This window comes from Protopterus annectens, chromosome 1.part2, assembly GCF_019279795.1.
Source record: "Protopterus annectens isolate FY-2018-M chromosome 1.part2, PAN1.0, whole genome shotgun sequence".
NCBI classification, from domain to species: domain Eukaryota; kingdom Metazoa; phylum Chordata; order Ceratodontiformes; family Protopteridae; genus Protopterus; species Protopterus annectens.
In genome coordinates, this window is record NC_056727.1 from 547,224,713 (window position 1) to 547,246,643 (window position 21,931).

General features: G+C 40.9%; 1 protein-coding gene across 5 annotated transcripts in view; it reads left to right on the top strand.

The window, feature by feature from the left end:
• MAP4K3 (mitogen-activated protein kinase kinase kinase kinase 3) overlaps positions 1-21,931 on the top strand; it is a 2,472,041-nt gene that overhangs the window by 632,701 nt on the left and 1,817,409 nt on the right. For all 5 annotated transcript variants that reach the window (XM_044057581.1, XM_044057598.1, XM_044057607.1 and 2 more), the window contains 3 exons: positions 3,990-4,045; positions 6,622-6,669; positions 14,673-14,715. In XM_044057581.1, the coding sequence (XP_043913516.1) occupies positions 3,990-4,045; positions 6,622-6,669; positions 14,673-14,715 (147 nt within the window). The remainder of the gene's footprint in view (positions 1-3,989; positions 4,046-6,621; positions 6,670-14,672; positions 14,716-21,931) is intronic.

A 21,931-nucleotide genomic window follows, 5' to 3' on the forward strand; every position in this document is an offset into this window, starting at 1 on the left:
AAACTGTGAAGGACTCTGGACAAATCTTGCTAACCTCTGTGCCTAGATAGCAGGGAAATTACTTGTCAGAAGAGAACATAGGCCTTCTTAGAAATGCAAGAAGGTATCCAGAAAGAGATTTACATCGAAACATGGAAGGACCCCCAGATCTGGGAAGCCTCCCTTCTCAGATATGTCAGTGTTACCATCACCCCCCACCCCCCAATCTAACCCTTCCACTTTCAAAAAGATTTACTCTTTCCATTTCAGACTGGAAAAAAAGTCACTACAGAAAAGTGGGTACTCACCATCATCAAACAAGGTACAGTATGTCCTGGAAGGAGATTCCTCCTTCAGAAAGGCATGCCACCTCTTCCCCATAACCAGCTAAACCTGCTCCCTCCCATCCTACAGGATCTACAGTCTCACGGTACCATAGAGCAAATTCCTCCTCCTCCTCAGTTTGTAGACTGAAGATTCTACTCCAGGGTTTTACTCTTGTGCAAAGAGAACAGTGGAAGCCCATACTGAACCTCTCTGCTTAACACTTTCATGTAAGTACTCACTTTAAAAGTGCTCTCTCTTCAGACCCTTCTTCCCTTTATCCTCCCTCCGGCTTTTCTAGTGTCTTTGGATTTGAAGGATACGTACCTGCATATTTCCATACACTCATCCTGCAGGAAATTCCTAAGGTTTTCTACTGACCTTTCACATTTTCAATTTACTATTTTGTCTTTTGGGCTCTCTACTGCCACTGAGTTTTTACAAAATACCTGGCTGTAGTTCTGTAACACCCAGGCATACAGATATTTCACTGTCTGGTCAATTTGCTAATCCAGGCTACAGCACCCCAGACCCTATAGTTGTACCTCATGTTTACCCCCCCCCCCAGCAGCTGGGGTTTGCAGACGCAGTAAATTTTAGAAAGTCTTCCCTGTAGCTCACTCAAAACCTAATTTTATTGGGCTGCAGACTAGACATGAAGAACATGCAGGCTTTCTTACCCCATGGGAAGGTGCAGAGTTTCACAGACTATTTTCAGTCTGTCTTACTTCTTCAGACTTGCTCTGGAAGGGAGCTTATCAGAGTACTAAGTGACATGACAGCAACTACTCTGCCACCAGTAGCCAGGCTACGTATGAGGAAGATCCATTGGTACCTGAAGAATGTCTGATGGCCTCAACTTTCTCATCCACTGGACGCCCAGATTCCCCTCATACTATGCCTCAAAAAAGAGGTCGTGTGGTGAGTGGTACAGGTCAGCCTCAGTCCAGCGCTGCCCTTCAAACTACAGACTAAACCTCAGAAGCTGCAGACAGACACCTCAGATGAATCCGAACAGGGGCTCAGAATGTCCAAGGTTGCCGGACAGCCAAACTCAAGGCAGAGCACATCAACCTGAAAGAGGTGAGTGTTGTCCTACAGACCCTTCAGGACTTCCCCCACATTTAGAAACCAGGACCTCTAAGAGTATTGATAGACAACACATCTGACACTGTGGTACATAAACAAGGGGGGAACAAGAGTCTACCAATTGTGCAGCTTGGCTCAAATGGCTTGAGACCTAGCTATCAAGGCACAAATATCTGTCCAGGCAGTATACATCCTCTTTCAGGACAACATCCTGACGAATTCACTCAGCAGGTCCATCATGTTCCTAGACGTAATCCACAAGTGGGATACACCACAAATAGATTTATTTGCCTCAAACCGCAGCAAACAACTTCCTCTTTTTTACACAAGGACTCCTTGTCTCCATGCTTAGAAGACAGATGCCTTGTCCTTCCAGTGAACAGGGAGGTTTATTTATGCCTTCTCTCCAGTACCTCTGCTTCCAAACGTTGTATTAAAAATTCAAACAGAAAAAAACAAGACTTCTGCTGGTGACTCCATTTTAACCAAACAACATTGCCCCCCCCTTAGCCAGGGACAGTCATCACAAGCTACCTCACAGAATGGATCTTGTCACACATCAGGTTAGAGTGAAGCAAAGATTCCTTCTGTCATCCCTCAACTTAAACCTATGGATGATAGGATTCTGATTCCCTCCAGACACCAGTTTTCTGAGAATGTGCTATGGGTTCTCCAGGAGGCAAGGAACCCCACTACCTGAAAACCCTGCATAAAGTGGAAGATGTTTTCTGTATGGTGTCAATCTAACCATCTGAACCCGAGATTCTACTCGTTTTCCCCCATTTGTGTGAACTCATGAAAGGCAGCTTGGCATACTCCTCTGTTAAAGCCCACCTTTCAGCTGTCTCAGCCTATCTCACTTAAAATCTTCATGTTATGTCCAGACTTGAGGTCAGACGGTTATTAGAAGGAGATCTACACTTAAACCCACCCAGAAAACTGGTGCCTCCTCCTTGGAATATTGATTATATGCTGGAGAAGTTCACCCTTCCTCCCTTTGAACCAGCCTCTTCCTCCACTGTCAAATTCTGCCCATGGAAAACCATTTTGTTGGTGGCCCTCATTTCTGCTAGGACGGTCTCATAACTCTAGGCACTTATGGACGTTCCCTCTTTTTTGATTTACCACAAGGGCAGTATGTCCTTGAAGGCCAACCCTTCTTTCTTACCTAAAGTGGTAAACAAAATATCCCTCGACCAGGCAATAAACCTGCCTACTTTCCCAACCAACAGAACAGGGGGAAAGAATTATTCATTCCTTAGATGTCCACAGACAGCCAAGATTCTATCTAGACAAGACCAAGTGTATTCAAAAATCAAGCTAACTGTTTGCTTCCTTTCTGGACTCTAGGGTGGGCCAGACAGTACCCAAACAATTGCTAAATGGATTTCTAAATCCATTTCTTATTGGTACACCTACCATGGAAAATCCTTGCCCTCTTTTCCAAGACCTCACTCTTGTAGAGCAGCGCCGTCTTCTGGAGCCTTCTACAAAGGTGTCCAGAATTATACTGGAAACTGCTTCGTGGTCTTCTGTGCACACTTTCAGTAAGCACCACAGAGTAGATGCTTTTTGCCAAGTCTAGGGCCACCTTTGTCAGGTTCACTAAACACTACAGAGTAGATTATTTTTCCAAGTCTAGGGTCACCTTTGTCAGGTCAGTTCTTTCTGGCCTCTAAGACAGCTCTCATAACTCTCCGCCATCCATCCCTTTTACTCCCTTAAGCTTTCTGATTCACCCATCTGTTTAGAGTACTGTAACAGTGCTTTCAGGGCATACTACATTTCTGTAAGAACTTACCACAGATGTAGATGTCGTACTGATCACTGTTTCAGTATTCCTGCCCACTTGCCTTGCCTTACCCCTTTCTTTTCTCTTCCTTTTACTTGCCCTTTTTCTGCTGCCCTGTCTGGCAGCCCCGAGAACTGAGGGGTCCTACTATCTTCTCCTGCTGTTCCTCTCCTAGCAGACTACTCTCTTCTGAGATATTTACAAACTGTTGGCTTGGAGATGGTCTGGGGATTCACGAGCATATGTCTTCTTATGTGAGCTGTGAAAAACTAGCCAGAGTTTGCAGCTTTGCTGGTGAGTAAGCCATTTGTTATGAGTTGCTGCCGAAGTGAATTAACTCTGTGTGTGTGTGTGTGTGTGTGTGTGTGTGTGTGTGTGTGTGTGTGTGTGTGTGTGTCTCTCTCTCTCTCTGTCTGTCTGAGATCTGCTGTGACTATATTTTCACAAAGTGCATTTTGTTACACAGCAGTGCCTTATAGAAGAATCAGCACCTATGTATTATGGTAATTTATTTATTATTAATATGTTTGTGTAAAGGCAATGGTTATTGAATATTTGTAGCCAAAACACACTACACAGCAGTTCATTGGTGGTGGTTCACTGCATTCCGATGCTGGGATTTGCACATGTACATTACTGTTAGTTAGGTTTGAGATTAAGAGATACAGACAAAAACTGAAATGTGCTAGGAATGGCTTTATATATTTGAGCAATTCTGTAAATGTGTGCAGATGCTATGCTGATTTAAATAAAACAGATGTTTCTAATTTTATAGGCATAATATGTATTTATGTATTTTTTACAGTAACTGGCCCGTTGTCAGAGATGCAGATAGCATATGTGTGCAGAGAAACATTACAGGTAATTTTTAAATGCCAAATATAAGTTTATTTTTGTTTTATGATGTGCGGTTATCAAAAGAGCAATATTTAAAACATCTGCATTACAGACATATGTCCAATAGACAAAAGTGTTTTGGTAATTAATTTAAGGCTTCAGAAGATACGTTCATGCTATCTTGTTTAGTTGAATGCTGAATATTGATTGTGTTAATGTTTTGACAAGGTTTACTGTATCCAATAAAATATGTTGCAGTGTTTTTACAAAGAGTAGCAAAATGCCATTTACTGAATGGATAAAAATGCAATTCTGGAGATGATTATGCATTAAAATAATAGTCAAAAATTTAAAAGTTGAAGTGGAATGTATGTGGAAATGACTGCCTTTTCTATATTTCCTTATAATGTAAATGACCTTGTACATACTGAATAGAGCCAAAGGTAATTATGTTGCATACAGAGGAGTGTGGTGTGAATAGCAGTGTTGTAGGAGACGCATTTATATAAGCATGAGCATGTGGGCAAAATAAAGAAGGGATTCAGGGGCAGAGGAAGGAGGGGGGTAGTGATATTACTAGAAAGCAGGGTTCCTGTATTAGTAGAGGAGGAAAAAAGGATGGAAGTAGATGGTTTGTGGCAGTGAGGGACCACTGGTTGATAATAGAAGTACCTTGCCGAGTTTATATATCTCACCCAAGACTGTATTTTAGAAGGAGGAGAATGCTAGGGGAAATAATACGATATCAGCAAGGAATCCTAAGTATAGGGAGAGATTGGAATTGGGGCTGTAATGATGAGGTCATGTCAGGAAGCCTAAAGAGGGTGACCATTACTGGGGAGGATAGATTCTTAAGAAAATATGTGAATGTATGTTGGACAGAGGATGTAGTAATAGCCTTAGGATCTCAAGTGGAATTTAAGTATCATTCCCATGGTGTAAGAACTGTGCCAAATTAATCTGTCAGAGGTGGTTAGAAAATATTGGGAGGAGAGACCGGAAAGGCAGTTTATAAAGGAAAAGTGGGAGGACATCTTTATGACTCCCAGTTATGCAACAAAGTCAGAAAGCTTTAGGATTTTTTTGTTTGGAAGTGTTTGCATTGATATTTTTGTACCCCAAGCAGACTTCAAAGAATTCTTTCCTCAGGTAGATCACAAATGTTAGAGGTGTGATTGAAAAGAGGGAGGCAACTGGAGGACATGTTTTTTGCGAGTATAAAGAATTGGCAGATTTAAAAAATTCCAGCAGAGTACTCTGTCTGAAATGTTGGGCGAGCAAATGGTTGTAACTAGTGAAATGATTTTAAACATGGTCACAAGGTCTGAATTGCCTTTACATAACAAGGCCTTACTAAGTTTATTGCTATTGGCTGGTTTGCAGAAGTCCATCTACTGCAGAGAGCCAGCAAATGAAGTGCAACTGGTAGTTGACTTTGGACTGTTTTTCTTAATCTTCTAGAAGCACTTTACATTGTGTGACTTTCACCTGTCCTCTATCCAGTTTGTTTCTTTTTTTTTTTGAGGGGGGAGGGGGGACTTACTTTCATGACAGGAGACTTAATTGACTTAATTGTGATTATTACCAGAGTATAAATTTATAAGCCACGGTGGTGCAGCGGTACTGTTGTTGCCTCACAGCAAGTGGTTCTCCTGTTCGATTCTCGTCTGGAGTGCCTTCTGTGTGGAGTCTGCATGTCCTCCCTGCAGTCGAGTGGCATTCGAAAGACATGTGTAGAATGGGCTTGCTTTTGTTGAAGGTTGGGCGTTGAGCTGGCACCTCGGCACCCGTAAAAAATCTACTGCCAATCATTAGCAGACCGGAGTTCCGCTGTGGCGACCCCTAACTGGGAAAAGCCGAAAGAAGAAGAACAACCAGATTATAAATTTATAGCCTTGCCCTCCTCTATGTCTTGTCGAGGTGATCCTTAAATTCAGATGGAATTCAGAACTGGGGATCCCACCAGCTCTGATTACCTCAGTATGGAGTAAGGGGATTGCTTACTTATTGAACACATGATCTTGAGATCAGAAAAATGAACTAGCCACTGAGATGACACCTGAGAGGTACGTATTTCCAGGTGTCCTAACAAGGCTAGTTGATGTTGGGGAGTAGTCACACATTTGTTGTTTGCAAATTTTGCACTGTTCATATACAACAGATAGTTTCACTTTCTACTTTTTCCAGGGAGTAGTGTGATACTGCTCAGAGACTGCTGACTCTTTTAGAAGTGTCAGACTCCTCTAAGCAATTAACAAAATGTCCTGTTGTGTTATTTGATACATTATATTGTATACTTGTTTTATTTAGATGATATCTTAGAAATTTGTCTTTTGTGTTTTTTTTAACAGTGTACCCTTATGAAATGCTTGCTGTATTTTATACATCTCTGACTTAAGCTGCTTAAAAAAGCTTATGAAGATTTGTTTTTTAAGAATTTGAGTATTATTTTTTTCAATTTAGTTTAATTAGGTAGAACTAAAAACATGAGTTGCAGACTGTCAGTTAATTTTTGCTGCACGTTTTAAAATCTCTGATGTTTATTGTTGTGCTTGTTAATGCTCCACTTGATTAATTGTAATTTCTTTTTTACCCCCTAGGGATTGTACTATTTACATAGTAAAGGAAAAATGCATAGAGACATAAAGGTACTTGATAATTTACATACTTGAAGTTGTTTTATTTGTATTCTGTGTAAATGTTCTTTGTTGTGCAGTTATCAAAGTTTGAAGTTTCGGTCCAGCACCAAGAGTATGATGTTGTTATTCTGCACTTTCGCACCTGTGTGTAATGTATTGTTGGCCATCTGCAGTGTTGCTGTTGGAACTGAGTCACTTGTGGTGCAGCTGGCTGTCCTTTACATAGTCTATCAAAAGGGACAGTTCACCCAGATGTCTTTTTTTACTCCAGAAAGCGCTTTTCTTGTCCTTCAATTCAGTGGTACAGATATCACAATCATAAAAAAAGTATCCTTTAAGAATGATTCCATTTATTTGTGCCAAACCATGCTTTTACTCTGCTTTTTGCAAACTCTTTTGTTTACTTTATTGTGTTTGTCTCGTATGTAAAAGTGAAGTAGTCTGAAGTCCTTGATAAATGTTGAAAGTGCTTATCAACCAAAATGTTCAGCTTTGTTCCCCCCATAACAGTTGCAGTTGATGTTGTGCAGGCAGTTTGGATGTGAGAACAAGATCACTGTCGTGTGAGAACAAGATCACTGTCGGGATTCTGTTCAGAAGGCACTATAAGGAAGTAATCAGTTTTACTGTAGTATGGCACAATGGATCTCTTGTGAAATGGTTTACAGCGGTTAGCCTTACTTTTGGGTTGTCTTAGCTTTACTGGAGAGAGCTTTAGCTGACTGTATTTCTCCTTCCCATGTGGGAGAGCTGCATTAAGTTTTATTGACTGATGTCTCCATCACAATGGCCTGAGGTTCAGTTATCCAGTCATAGTGATCTGGGGAGGTCACTTTCCAGGATTCATTTCCCTCCATGGAGTCTCTTTAGCCACTTTAATATGCAATTTGGCCACATATTCATATAAACAGCACCATATTGCTCTGGGATAGTGTCTAATCGTGTGAGTATTGACTTTCTTAGATATTGGAAGACTAACCGCCATTAGGTGTTATATTCATGGAAGATTTCATCAGAAATAGAATTGTACCAGATTAAGCCATGATAGATCTCTAGGCAAGCCCTGTGTTGCTTTGCCGTGGGCTTTTTCTGGCCCATGACTTATGTGAGTCCCTTCTTCTTTGACTAAGTTTTATTTCCAGTGTGTGGTAGGATGTCTTCAAGAAGCTGTTTTGAAGTGAAGTAAATGTATGCTGTGCTCCGTACCAGGCTTAACTTCTCCAAAGACAGATTAAGATTGGGCCTGACCTTAACTTCTTTTAATAGACTCTTTAGCTGCATTCAACGGTCCTTTCATTTAAAGGGCTTTAGCCTTTTGAAGGATAATTAAAGTTGGTTCCCTACTGCATGGGATACCAAGAGCTGTCTCTTTGCTTGAGGTAACCTGATGTTTTTACTACATGCGTATCAGTGGAAGAGATGTATGATCTTCTTTATATTAGACTTATTTTTTTCGTGATTGTTATGGATGCATTCACTTTTTTTGATTGGCCAAATGGTTGCCCTCCGAGTACGCCTTTCCAGTGTGCTACAAAGCAGGTTCACGTCTAGGCATCTTAGATGACTATACCTTTGGGAATGTCTTGGCTGGAAGGAAAACCTCCACATTGTTCTGGAGTGTCGATTTCCCCACAGAAGCTTGGGCAGTGGACACCTTATTTTGTTGGGCAGGTCTTTTTCTGTATGCATTTCATTGAATCCCCCTACCCCACCGAGTGATCCAAAAATCTGTTTCTCTCTTTTTCCTGGTAGAAATGGGCAAGGATGAAATTTATTCTTGCCTCAGCATGGGAACCTTTTGACTGTGCTGAAGACCTACAGACAGCAAGACTGACCGCATGCGTGTTCTAATCCTGTTACTATTTGGGTACCTGTTCTTAGTGGATGTGCTTGGCATTATGATGAAGTGTTAAGGAAGTTTTAGTTTGTTGATTGGAAAAGGATTTATCTGTGGTACCGGGGAAGGTATCCGGATCAAACATTTGTATCAATGTCATTGATTTGGTCAATGATACAAAGTATCTCCTCTGCACCGTCCATCTCACTTTTCAGGACATCACTAAAGTCACACCTCTTGCAATCATGGCTCTGTCCCTGTATCACATAAAATCTTTTCTGCTCTCCTCCTAACTTGCCACACCTCATCTCCTCTCTGCTTACCCTCAGCTATTCTGTACTACTCAAATACTCCCTATCAGGAACTACTATCCTACAAACTGTTTCTCACAATATGACATGTCTCCCGAGTAGCATTATTTTCCATATTCCATTCCTTCATTTTTATGCTTTGTACTACCAATATGGAATGCAAAATTTTGCTATCTCTGTACCAAGCTTGCTCAAATCAAACTAAGGTACGAAAAATCTCCTTGATTGTATATATGCCACTGTATAGAAATTTTCTGTTCATTCATGGATTATGTGTTGTCATATAAAGACATGGAGCTCTGATTGTATATATACCTCTGTACAGAAATTTTTTTGTCATTTGTTCCCCAGGCCTTTGCTGTAAATGGACCTTGTTCCAGTTGGACTTTCCCGGTAAACAAATGTAAAATAAAATAAAAAAATAACCTGTCAGAACTGTACAGATCAAAGCTGGTTTATGCCTCTGAGCATACATGCTTGCAGACCCTTCTTTGGTCTCATTACTGTTTGTTAAACAGTTCTGGAAGGAAGAACTGCATATGAGTCCACCTAGAAAAGATATTCTACCCCTATGGGAGTTGGATTTTGTTTTGGAAGACTTATCCAAGTCCTTTTGAGGGCACATCTGAAGTTTCTGATTTAGAAGGCCAGTTTTGTACAAAATGGGAAGACATGGATAGGAATTCATAGAGATAAATAATTAGTGAGGATTTCAGCATTAGTACTTAGGAAATGAGGGAAAAGACAAGCAACAAAAAAGGAGGGAGCACTTGGGAGAGATGTTGAAAAAAATAATTTGACAGATGTTTGGGGGGAGTTCCATGAACAAAGAATTGATTCTCAATTCGCTAGGAGTGATCAGGATTCTCATAAAAGAAAGGGCTCAGAGAAAATAATGATAGTGCAGAAGTGCAGAAAGTATTACTGTCTAATATCACGTTCCTGTCTTACTGTGGCAGATGACAGTAGGCTCAGTAGGCTTTGGAAGGAACAGAAGTATGTATAGACAGGATGAATCAAGTGTAGAGGTGATGGGAAGCAGATGAACTGAGGGAGAGGATGATAATGATTTTAATGGAGAACCTGACAGAAGTATAGAAAGAGAAATTGTGATACAGAACAAAAGTAACCATTAGAGTTTGATTAATGTAGACGATACTGTAAACAGTAGATAGGTCTGTTGGACAGACTAAATGAGATTTTGAAAGTAACAGTGGAGTAGATAGCTAGATCAGGAAGTTAGGCAGAGAAGATATCCCTTACAGTAGAAGGAGTGATGCATTACGAGGTGAAAAGAAATGAAACAATAAAGCTAGAGAAAAAGATGCAAGGAGTGAAATGATTTTGGTGGGGAAAGCCTCCTTTTCCATGCTTGGGTGTGACTGACTGGGGATCAAGAACAGATGGAAGGTGATATTACAGGGTTCTTTGCAGTGGTATTTTTATTTAGTGGAGGTCTAGATTGTTCTCACAGGTTTGGTTGGAAGAGGTCAGGAATACTTGATAAGCATCTATCAAGAAATAAGTTCTGGAAAACAATAGGCAGTGTGAAGAGGGGGGGGGGTGGTGACAGGCCTGGAAGGACTTCTCATTGAATTCCTTAAAGTAGCAGAGGAGGTGGTAGGTGAGGATGATGTACAGATGTCCAGAAAACAGGAGAATGTTTGAGGTGTAGGAGACCAAGTGATATTACTACTGAAAAACAACTCTAAACCCATGGATCCTGGGGTGCTATAACCTGTTTCCTTTAACACTGATGTCAAATACTTAAAGAAAATGCTAACATGTAAATTAGTCGGAGGTTGTACAAGCAAGGCAGATAGGATTCATCAAGGGCAGGATGTCCTTAGACAGTAGGCATGAGGTACTGGAATTAATGGAGTCCTGTTAACAAAAACAGTTAAGAAATGGGAAGGGGCTACTTCTATTCAGTGTTGAGAAGGTCTTTGTCACATGCGTGGCACACACACACACACACACACACACACACACACACACACACACACACACACACACACGAACGTAAGTAAGTAGTAATAATCCTTTTAAAAAGAAGATTTTTTGACTCCGTGGAATGGTGATTTTCAAAAAAAAAAACACTGGAAAGGGATACAGATGGAGCCAAATTTCAGGGACCAGTTACTAGAATCTAAAAGGCAGATATAGTAAATCAAAGCATCATATGGACTATAGACAGGGTGGTGAGAAAGGGATACTAGCTATCCCCAGGACTTTTTATTTTCACAGTGGAAACTCTTGAGTAGGAGGGTAACAGAAGGACTGGAAAAAATGTGAGCAGGAAGAGAAAGGATCTGCAAAGTTAATGTTTTTTGCGGATGACTACATCCTACTTGAAGATTGCTTGGATGGTGCAGTGACAGTAGCACTACAGCGCTTTTCAGGAGGTTTAGAATGCAGCCTGGAGAAGACAGCTCAAATAAGGATAGGGGAAACCTTTCAATGTGTAAATGGTGTTGGGGTGGAATTTGACCTTCAGAATCAAAAGCTGGAAGTGTGGGAAACAGCTGCCAAGACCAAGGATCGTAGGAGGTTACTAGACTAATGGTCCAAGAGCCTTTTTCAGCCTAGCCATTCAGGTGCCTTATCAGGTATGTAAGTCTAGAACTTATCATTTTTATTATATTAAAGTCTCCTGAACATTTTGGCTTTCCCCTTTCTTTTATCCATTGGTTCCTGTACTTCACCCTTCAAATTCAGACAGTTTATTTGCTTTACAGATTAGTTAGCATAATGGGTTATTGCTCCTGTTCTCTGATTCAAGGGGCCAGGGTTTGAAACCTTTTCCCCCAGTTTAGTACCACTGCAGAACATGTTAAGGAGGAAATGCATGTTATGGATAGAGGAAACATAATTATCCAAACATATAGTTGTTCAGCCCACCTTTGGTTATTTGTATTGGCCCTTATGGACAGAGATAGTTTGTAGATGGCTTGGCATTGATAACTGGGAAATTTGGGACTAGGCTGAAAAAGGCTCTTGGACCATTAGTCTAGAAACCTCCTATGATCCTTGGTCTTCTGATGGACATTCAGATGTTTTGTGTGAGACGGAAAGCCCCTTAGGCAGACAAAAAGAAAATTGCAGCTCAGTTGGGGGAAGGATGGGGAGGCTCAACTTTGAGAGGGGTGCGCGAGCCTTCAGGATCGATAATTGAAAGAGGATGGCAGCATGCACAAGATAAGAGGGCACGTTAAGGACAAGCAAGGTAAAAAGAAAATTGGACTGGACAGTAGAAAACGTGTTTAGAAAGGCTAGGCTTAAAAATAAGTCTAGGAACTTTAAAATGATTGTGGGGGGACATCTTGAACAAGAGAGAGGGAAAGGGAAACAAATGTTGGTGATGAAAAAGAGAACATAGATTCAAGTTCTAGAGTTCAAAGAAGGCTGTAAAGTAGTTATAAAAAGGGGAAAGGTTAGGAAGAAGTTTGGAGCTAGGAAGTCAGAAGCTGGTAAAAGTTACGGTAGAGAAGAAACTAAAGGTGAGAATATCAGTGAGGAGATGAAAGAGGCAAGTCCAAGGAGAAGAAACCTTATAAAGAAGTGGGCCTGATGGAAGAGAAAATGGAGAGGAGGAATGATATTTAAGGACACTGGGGAGAACAACTTGGCATAGTTAAGGAAGTAAATATACCAAGACTGAGAACAAAAGGTGTGAAAGTGCAGTGTGCCAAGAATGAGATGATGTTTGGGCATTAACAGTGGGTCCATATACCTTACTGATAAGTGATCTGTAACTGAAAAATTTGCAGATGGTTCCCTGTTCTTCTCAGGGAAAAGACAAATGTTGGTACTGTGGAGAGAAAGAGTAAGAGTTATTTGTGTGTTTGGGGGTTGCACAGAGAAAAGAGAAGCCTGGTATAAGATGGCCAGAGGAACTGGAGATAACCTAGCAGCTACAACAGAAGAAAACTTTGATTTTGTTCTTGACCAAAGAACAGGGAGAGAAGCACTTGAGTAAATATAGAGATTTTAAGGGAGGGGAATTAAATATCTGGCAGCTGCAGCAGGTGTTTGAGCTAACCCAGATATACACTCATGATCCATGTTATCTAAGTATTTTTTCAGCAAAGCCTTTTAATTTTTTTTCCTCTGCACGAGTATTTTCCTTTAACCAGTTATGCCTGTGGTAAGTCTACTCAAGTTTACAAGCAGTTCAGACAGAAACTTAATGCAAGTCTCTTTTTTATGTATTCTTGCTCCTTAACTAAAGACCACTACACTTAATTCATAACCCTTAACTATCTTACATGTTCACCTCTTTCTCCCTCCCCGTCTTTTTCTCCTTTTACCCCTCCTCACTTACTTACTCTCTTACCCTGTCCTATTACCTAGTATTTGTTCTTTCCTCCTCCTTTTCCAGACTCTTTTTCATTACATCATACTACCATACCTACTTCTCCTTAGTAAATCTCTTACTATACTGTACTCTTATACTTTATAGATTATCTATCATGCTAACCATCTTAACCCATATGTCATTTCCTTCAGTAATTCTTCCATATACTACTATTCTTGGCTAATGTACTGTTGTTCTTTAAACTTGTGTACAAACCAAAAACAACTGTACATTACATTTATGCTTGATTTGGTCTGTTCTTCTAATCATGTATAGTTCTAATCTAGAATTTAGACTGAACTTCTTCGGAACTACTGTAAAGTGGCATCCATCCATAGGATATAAATGTAGAATGTTTATGACTTGTACAAATATATGTAAATTGTAAAATTATCTGTACGTTTATTAAATGTCTGTATTTGGAGCTTTTCTCCCTGGACATCTGCTGAAAATGGTTTCCTGACCCATTCAGACTTTCCCAGTCACCAAATGTCAAATAAATAAATAAAATGTACAGATATGTAAGGAGAGCCTTACTTTTTCTTGTAATTTTCTGATCGGATTACTTGGTTATGTAAACTTGAGTAGATTTACAAATCCTTCTTTTCCCTATTGCTTAGCATTCACAAATTAGTATTTATGTGTGTACTAATTATTCTCTTTCAACAGTGTGTATATAAATATAATAAAAGTAATGCTGTACAACATAAAAGAAGTACTTCTGCCAGTAAACTATGTCCTTTTCTTCAGGCCTAAGCACTTGTACAGGGTTAGCAGTAGAAGCAGCATAAAAAGTTGCTAACTAGGCCATGATTATTACAATAACTAGTAGATGGCATTCTTGCATTGACTATTTGGAAACTTCATAGAGCCAGTTAGAATTTTGAAGTGACATAAACTGTGATATCATTGACATGTGTACTACTGCATGTAAGTCCCTAGTAGAGTATCAGGTAAAATATGTTTGCATGACACACTACTTTAGCTTGTGGGTAAGGTTGCCTTTCCCTGCAGAGTAATGTAATTGATAAACAGATGATCACTTGAAAAACTGAATTTTCAGAACGTTTGTCAGTTTTAAGATCATATAAATAGTGCCCACTGTCTTTCTGTAAGCAACCTTCTCTCCTTACCATTTACAAACACTTAGCGTTGCCTTTATTTTAACTCAGGTCATGTGTCCCTTACTAATTCTGTGTACTTTTTTTAATGATTATCTGTTCTTGTCCAAATGACTTGACTGGGGTGACCGAAGGAGTGAAAATGGTAAGGAACATGATAGTACTTGTTTAGTCATTTTCTAAGGCTAGTTCCAGTTAGACAATGGAGATAAATATATGCATCTTTATGATGGAATGAAAGTGTAGCATGACTAGTAACATAAATTACCACAGTGTGTTACTTTTATTAAATCTGTATATTGAAAGCTCCATAGGGTAGTATAGAAATGTCACTGTTACTGTACAGTTTGCTGTTTGTCATTTGACTGAAATTCTTTTTCTCCAAGGGTGCAAATATACTACTAACAGATAACGGGCATGTGAAATTAGGTAAGAATTGTTTTTCTTTAACTTTGACTTATGCAGAAAATAAAGTGCTTTAGCTCTATTAGTGCTTTTTATTGTGTTGATTTTGGCTATAGTAGACTAGATATGAGCAGTTTAAAAGTGCATGCTGAAACTGTGTTCATAAGTTTGTAGTTATCAAATGTCAGCCAAAGCTTATTTCCTTTTCTTTTGGTGGTGGTAAAAGAGCAAATTAACTTGCTTTATTATTAGAAGTGTGGACCACAACTAGATTATTGGCCTTATATCAAAATTATGGAATGGATTGAATCGTCTGTATTTTCTCTTTGGCAGCGGTAGCATTGTCGCCTCACAGACGTTGCCTGTTCGATTCTCAGAGCGTCTTCTGTGTGGCGACATGCGTGAATGGGCCTTCCTTCGTTGAAGGTTGTGCATTAGGCCCGGCAAGCCACCACGTCAAAATCTACTGCCAATCATTAGCAGACCGGAGTTCCGCTGTGGCGACCCCTAACCGGGAAAAGCCGAAAGAAACAAACAAATAAATTCTGCTTTCTGCTGCATCTCCTTCTGTCTGTTGTATTGTGCTTTCTATGAAGTTTTCAGAGTTTTCTATACCTTGGATATGAAACTGCAGGTGGGTATTATTATTATTTTGCTTTGAGAAAGGTTTGTTGTAGCTTGACTTATGATATCAGATCTCATGTTGCAAGGCGGTCCGTGAAATGTGATTCCAATTTTGTTGATGCAATATTGTGGAGCAACTGCTACAAATTTAGTGGTTAGGAGACATGCCTGGTTCAAGACTAAGTCCCTTCCAGACCTTGGCAGACTACTTCAGCAACATGGAAATTTCAGTGAAATAAATGCAGAAGAGGGAGTTTTTTCTTTGATGTAGTTTACATTTGGGGTGTACACGAAACAGATCTTTTTGGTAGCCATCCGTCAGTATAAACCTTGGATCTAGATGATTGTCACTGTAGAAGTAACACCCGGACCTCATATGCAAAAATGGGAAAAGGTGCTATAGATGGATGGATGGCTTCTCCAGAAAACAGACAATCTAGCAAATGATGCAACAGGATATCGACAAGAGAGGTCTGGGTGGCAGATGCCTTTTCCATTCCTTGAGAGGATTTAAATATTTGTGCTTTTCCTCCCAGTCTCCTAATGTTCAGAGTATTTTACTTCTGGGAATGGTAGCGAACTGCTCACTATGCCTTGTAGAATAATTGTAGAATAGTTCTTTATTGAGTTGCTATTACATTAGAATTAGATGTCCTTAATATTTGTCTTATGTTCATGATACAGATTGCAGCCATTAAAGTGATGTGGTCAGATCTAACATAGTGCTACACTGACCCCACAAAGGGTGGGATAGCAGTCTTAGCTGTTAGTGCCTAAAAGTTTCAGAATGAAATCTGAAAGTGGGACTCCAATATGGTCTCTTATGTGTAGTCAGCATAGCCATCATCTCAGAAGTGCTGTCACAGTGTGATACTTTGCATTATGCTCCATTTCCTTTGATGATGTTTTGTTTAACTTCTTAGTATGCAGAGTACAGTGGTGGCCTACAGCACCGATTTACTGAGTTGTCATTACATTAATGGTAAAGGTCCTTTTTGTTTTTCCTGAGTGCAGTTTTTTTCGCGTTATTTTTAATCCCCCCATCCCAGTTTGTACTCATGTGCTATAAAGTAGATTACATGAAGATACTTTTTTCTGTGGGACCTTCAGCCTGGATCCAACAGCTAATTGTGCTGAGTAGCTGAGGAGGCATGATATGTTATTCTGTGAAATTTGCTTTAGCATTTCGTATGATTACAGAGAATGTTAGTATATTTTTTGGTTGCTAGGTACCACCCACAGTCTTACATTGCTGCTTGGGTGCTGATTTTTTTCCATTTGATTCACAGCAAATCTGTGCTTTGCAGTTTTTTTTTTTCAAGAGAACAAGCTCAGAATATGTCAAGATCTTATTTCTTAGTGTGTCCTAGTTAAATAATAATCAACATTTTCTATCATTTTATGTGTTCTAGCAAAGTACACATTTTACTTGTTCTGACAGGCATGCACAAATTTAAGATTCTGTTGTTTGCTTTTCTAAAATGCTGTAAGGTTGGGTACAACACAAACATTTATGAGGTCTTGTCCTGAAAATTTCTTAAGAATATTTTTAACCAGTAGAGATAGTGAGAAATTGCGATTGGAAGTAGGGTTTTTTTAAACAAGAAACAACTTTAATAAGTGATCACTTATGACACAGGCAAGTCATACATTTATATAAACGAAAACAAAGCCTATTGACATATTGCATACGCTGTACATCAGTTGTTATATCTCCAGTCATTGTCAGTCAAACATTACTAGGCTCATTCAGTTTCTGCCTTCCTTTAAACCTCATTTCTCATCCAAATCATTACTTTGCATGTATTGTTACCAGAATTCCTTTTTTCTATGTAATTTGCTCCGGCCTTTTCTAAAAAAATCCCACTTTCAGTTGTTTTATCTCTGTTACTGTAGTCACAACTTCTAGTACAGTTGGTTTAGACTGTGATTTTCATTTTCTAATAATTTGTTTTTTTTGGCAGCCACAAGAATTGGTCTTAACAAGGCCTTACTGTGGCTAGGCAATTCTGATTCTGTATCACAGCTCAAAAAAGTAATTTCCTTAGTTCCATCAATTTGCTCACTCACTGTTTCCGACAGAGTAGTTAGTTTGCAGGGAATTTTTAAAAGTCTGCCAACTCATACTCCCAAAAATATGTTCCCAGTTGCCTCTTTGTTCCCCATCACATTTCCAACATTTGCAGTCTACCTGAGGAAAAAATCTTTGGAGCCTACTTGGGGTATAAAAATACCTATGCAAACACTTCCAAGCAAAGATCCTAAATCTTCTAGACTTTGTTGCATATTTGAGCTATACATATACCTCCCCCATTGTTTCTTTGTGAGTTGCTTATCCAGTCTCTCTCCACAATCCTTTGTAATCCTCTGATTCCTATACTTACCATGCAGTATTGGCCTCTTCCTTTCTATTACCTTTTCCTCTTTTAAATGATTTGCTCACAATACCTTTCTTCCTTTGCCTTCAGTAAATTCCAGCTCCCTCTTGCCTGTTCTTGTCATCCCTATCGGTAGAATCTTCTTTCTGCATCCCCTTGTTGGTTCAGCTCTTAGAATACTTTCTGCTACTTCATAGGTTCATAGGTGTGTACTAGGCTAATGGCCCTGGAGCCTTTACAAGCCTAGCCCATAGGATTACCCTGGCATCGTGCCACCCGACCTAAGTTCCTAGTGCCTCTGTCGAGTAGAGCCACTGGAGTGATCTCTGGGGTGAATTTTCTATTTCCCATCCACTCGTTGATCTCTGGGGTGAATTTTCTATTTCCCATCCACTCGTCAAGATTTCTGTTGAAGAGGGACAGTGAGGTGCTCTGTTTGACATGTATGCGAAGTCTATTCCATAGCATGGGCAGTCTCTGGGTTATTTCTTTATATGTAGCATTTCTAACAGAGATGGGTCAGACATGGCTTTGTAAGTCAAGCAGAGATTGCCTGTAAGTAGGCGATATGAGACAGAGAATATTTGGAGTTTTTTGAGTCTGTCCATATAGGACAAGTGTTTAAGGCCTAGGATCCTCTTTGTGAGGTAGTTCTGTGGCCTCTCCAGTTGTTGCAGATGTCTAGTGAGGTACATGCTAAATGGGGCATTGTACTCGATTGGCCTAATGAGGGAAGAGTAGAGGGAGACAATGACCTCTTTCTTCCTGGATGCAAAACCCTTAGTAATGCGATGTGCCACATAGAAGGACTTGCTGACCACATTGGCAACGTGGTGGTCAAAAGAGAGGTTGCTGTCAACCTGTCTTCCCAGATCTCTTATAACACCTTCTGTGTTCAGTGGACTACCATCAGTGTGGTAATTCAAGGGAACCGGGTTCTTCCCAAGGGAGATGACGACACATTTTTTGGCATTGAGCTTAAGGCCATGGTTCTGACACCAGTCGTTGGCGTCATTGAGGCCTTTCTGTAGGATGTCAACTTCACTTGGGGAGTTAATAATAGCTCCCAGCTTGCAATCGTCTGAGAACTTTGTCAGACAAAGTCCCTTTGTGTTGGCCTGGACTTCAGAGAAGTAGATACCAAACAGGAGAGGACCCAGGACCGAACCCTGTGGGATTCCACTCGTGACTGGTCAGCAGTCTGACTTGGAGTCAGCTACTTTCACACTGTGGGTTCTATCTGTAAGCCAGTTTGCAACCCACCTAGTGATATAGGGGTTGATACCTAGCTTAGTGAGTTTTTCTATGATTCCTGAGTGACGAATGGTATCAAAGGCCTTGGCCAGATCAAGGTAGGCTGTATGAACCACCTTGCCTTCATCCACAGCTCTGGTGACCTGACTCATAGAAGTCAATCAAGTTAAGCAGGCATTATCTACCCCTCACAAAACCAAACTGTGTAGGATCCAGTGTTTGGAGATTCCCTATATCCTTGTTTATTAGGTCTATGATGATGTGTTCCATAGCTTGCATATCAGGCTCGTCAGGCTGATTGGGCGATAATTCCCAGGGTCAGTAGTCGCTCCTCCTTTGTGGAGAGGGATGACTGTAACAGTGCACCATTCGGTAGGGACAAAGCCTGAGATGAGGCTGTGATTGAACAGGGCACACAGGTGAGGTGCCAGTTCACTCTGTAGTTCGTGTAGAACACAGCGAGGGATAATGTTCATCGTGTTACACTGCTGCAGTCATTACACTTGGGTTATCCTGCCGTCAGGTGGTTCCCCAGCTGGCCTGAGTTCCAAAGTCTTGGTCCGGCGTCGGTTGCTGTCGCCTCCTCCCTGACGTCAGTGCGACAGGGGTATATAAGATGCAGCTGACGCCATTTTCTTCAGTCTTTCTTGCCGCATGATGCCCGAAGCAGAAGCAGTTCGCAAGTGCTGGTCGGCCGACTCCTGAGATTTTCATTCCGAATCCAGAACCGAAGTCTTCTACAAAGCTAAGTACCCCGTTGGGGAAACTTTTTCTTGCCTTAGACCGATGTCAGTAAAAGTTAATAACTGTATTTCTTGTGGGAAGCAAATACCTCATAAGGATTTCCACTCCTGTTGTATTCCATGCCTAGGCCCAGACCACAACGTCACTGGTTGTCGGTTTTGTGCTAGGTTTAACAAGCGCACTGTTAAACGTCTGTTTGATTTTGCCCGACATTATTTTGGCGGAAAATTCAATTATGCCATGCCGTCGGAACTTCCGACAACCGGATTACATAAAAAGCGCAAAGACAAGGACAGGCATCCGAGGCTCAAAACTGACGACGAGGCCTCTTCTAGGCCAGTCGCTGGTTCTCCGGTTTTCAGTGAGGTGCCTACACAGCCCCTGACGACCACTTCCACAAAACCACAGACCGCCTCCAACTCCCATGTGGAGCTGGTTGGGCCTTTGGATGCTCTGTTATCAGCCTACTGAAACTAACCCTTCTGTGGGAACCGAAGTAGCTGAGCAATCCACAGCCTCAGAGGATGTCTTCAGACCTACTCAGTTAACCATTAAACCCTCTGCTAAGTCTAAGGCCCCATTAAAAACAAAGAAACAGATACAGCATTCTCCAGGACAGGCTTCCATGCCTAAGAAACAAATGCTCAAAATGGCCGAAGACCTAATCACCCTGATCAAGGGGGTCCCATCCCCCTCCTGATAAAAGGCCCAGACAGGATGCAGACTATGAATCTTCCGACCAGGTGTCCATTTCTTCAGATTCATCCTCAGACCTAGGATATTCCTTACCCCCTTATGAGGATTCTGATGCTGAGGAATCAGTTCCATCAGCCTCTCCGCCTGAGGACTACTCCTTTGGGGAGACCTTACATACCATGAGGGAGCATTTCCATTGGGAAGGCCAGGATTACTCAGAATCCAAGAAAAGGCTCAGAGACTTCCTTTTATTGCCTCAACACAGACCCCTTGCTATTCCGCCAGTGTTAGATATTGTGAATGATGTGTACACTGAATCCAGCTTAAACCCTAACTCCTTACCTCCAGCCCCAGTTAAACCTGATAGATATTACAAAGTCCCTGACTCTCAAATTTCTGTATAAAAGCCCTGTTGCTGACCCTGAAACTATTTCTCAGGGACCCAAAGGGATTAAGGCCTCATCAGCAAAAAACCCAGTTCCCTCTGACAGAGATTCCAGAGCATTAGACAGATGGGGAAAGAAAGTATATACGTCTGCAACTTTAGCAATACGAGCCTTAAATTGCCAGTTTCACATGCTAAAATATCAGCAATTTTTGATGTCTCAGTTGAAACAAAAGATGCTTCCAGATTCAGATCCTCCTAATTTTAAAGAGATGCAGGATTTATTGCATGCAGCTGAACAAGTGGGAAAACATACTTTGCAATGTGGGTTTGATTCCTTAGAGGCCTCCTGTAGAGCAGCAGTTACAGGCTCTGTCATTAGAAGGCATGCTTGTTTAAAAGAACATACGTTACCAGATCATGTTAAGGCAAAATTATTGGATGCACCTTTGCAGCGGGATGTGTTGTTTGGAGTTAAGGCAGAGGAGGTATTAAAGAAGATGGAGGATAAGGCAAAATCTATGCAAACGGTGAAGGATTTCTTACAGGTTCAGCCTCCTCGTTTTAGCAGAAATTGGCCAACAAAGAATTGGTCCTTTCCAGTCACAGACTGACCTCAAAGAGGTAGAGATAGACGTCCAAGAGGTAGAGGTCAAGCACAGGGTCCTTACAGGCCTCGACAATGGGGTACACCAGGCCAGAAAGAAAGGGAAGACAGGCTACAACCTTATAAAAAGCAGCCTCAATGACTTCCCACTGCAGCTGCCAAACAGCTCTCTTGGCAGCCCCCTTAGGAGGAAAACTGGCACTTTTCTATCACAATTGGCATTGCATCACCAAAGACAAATGGGTTCTCAACATTGTATCTCAAGGTTACAGGTTCCACTTTCACACTTTGCCAAGGTTAAAAGGAATGCCAAATCTGCCACCAAATCAATGGGCAAAGGCTCAAAAACAAATTACAGCACTCATGGACATGAGAGCTATACAAAAGGTACCACCACAGGAGCAAGGACAAGGATTTTATTCAAGACTCTTTCTGGTTCCCAGAAAGGACAAAGCCTGGCGCCCCATTCTGGATCTGTCTTCTCTAAACACTTACCTGGATGTTCCGAAAGTCAAAATGTTGACACTACAGCAGCTTCTTCCCATGCTGGGT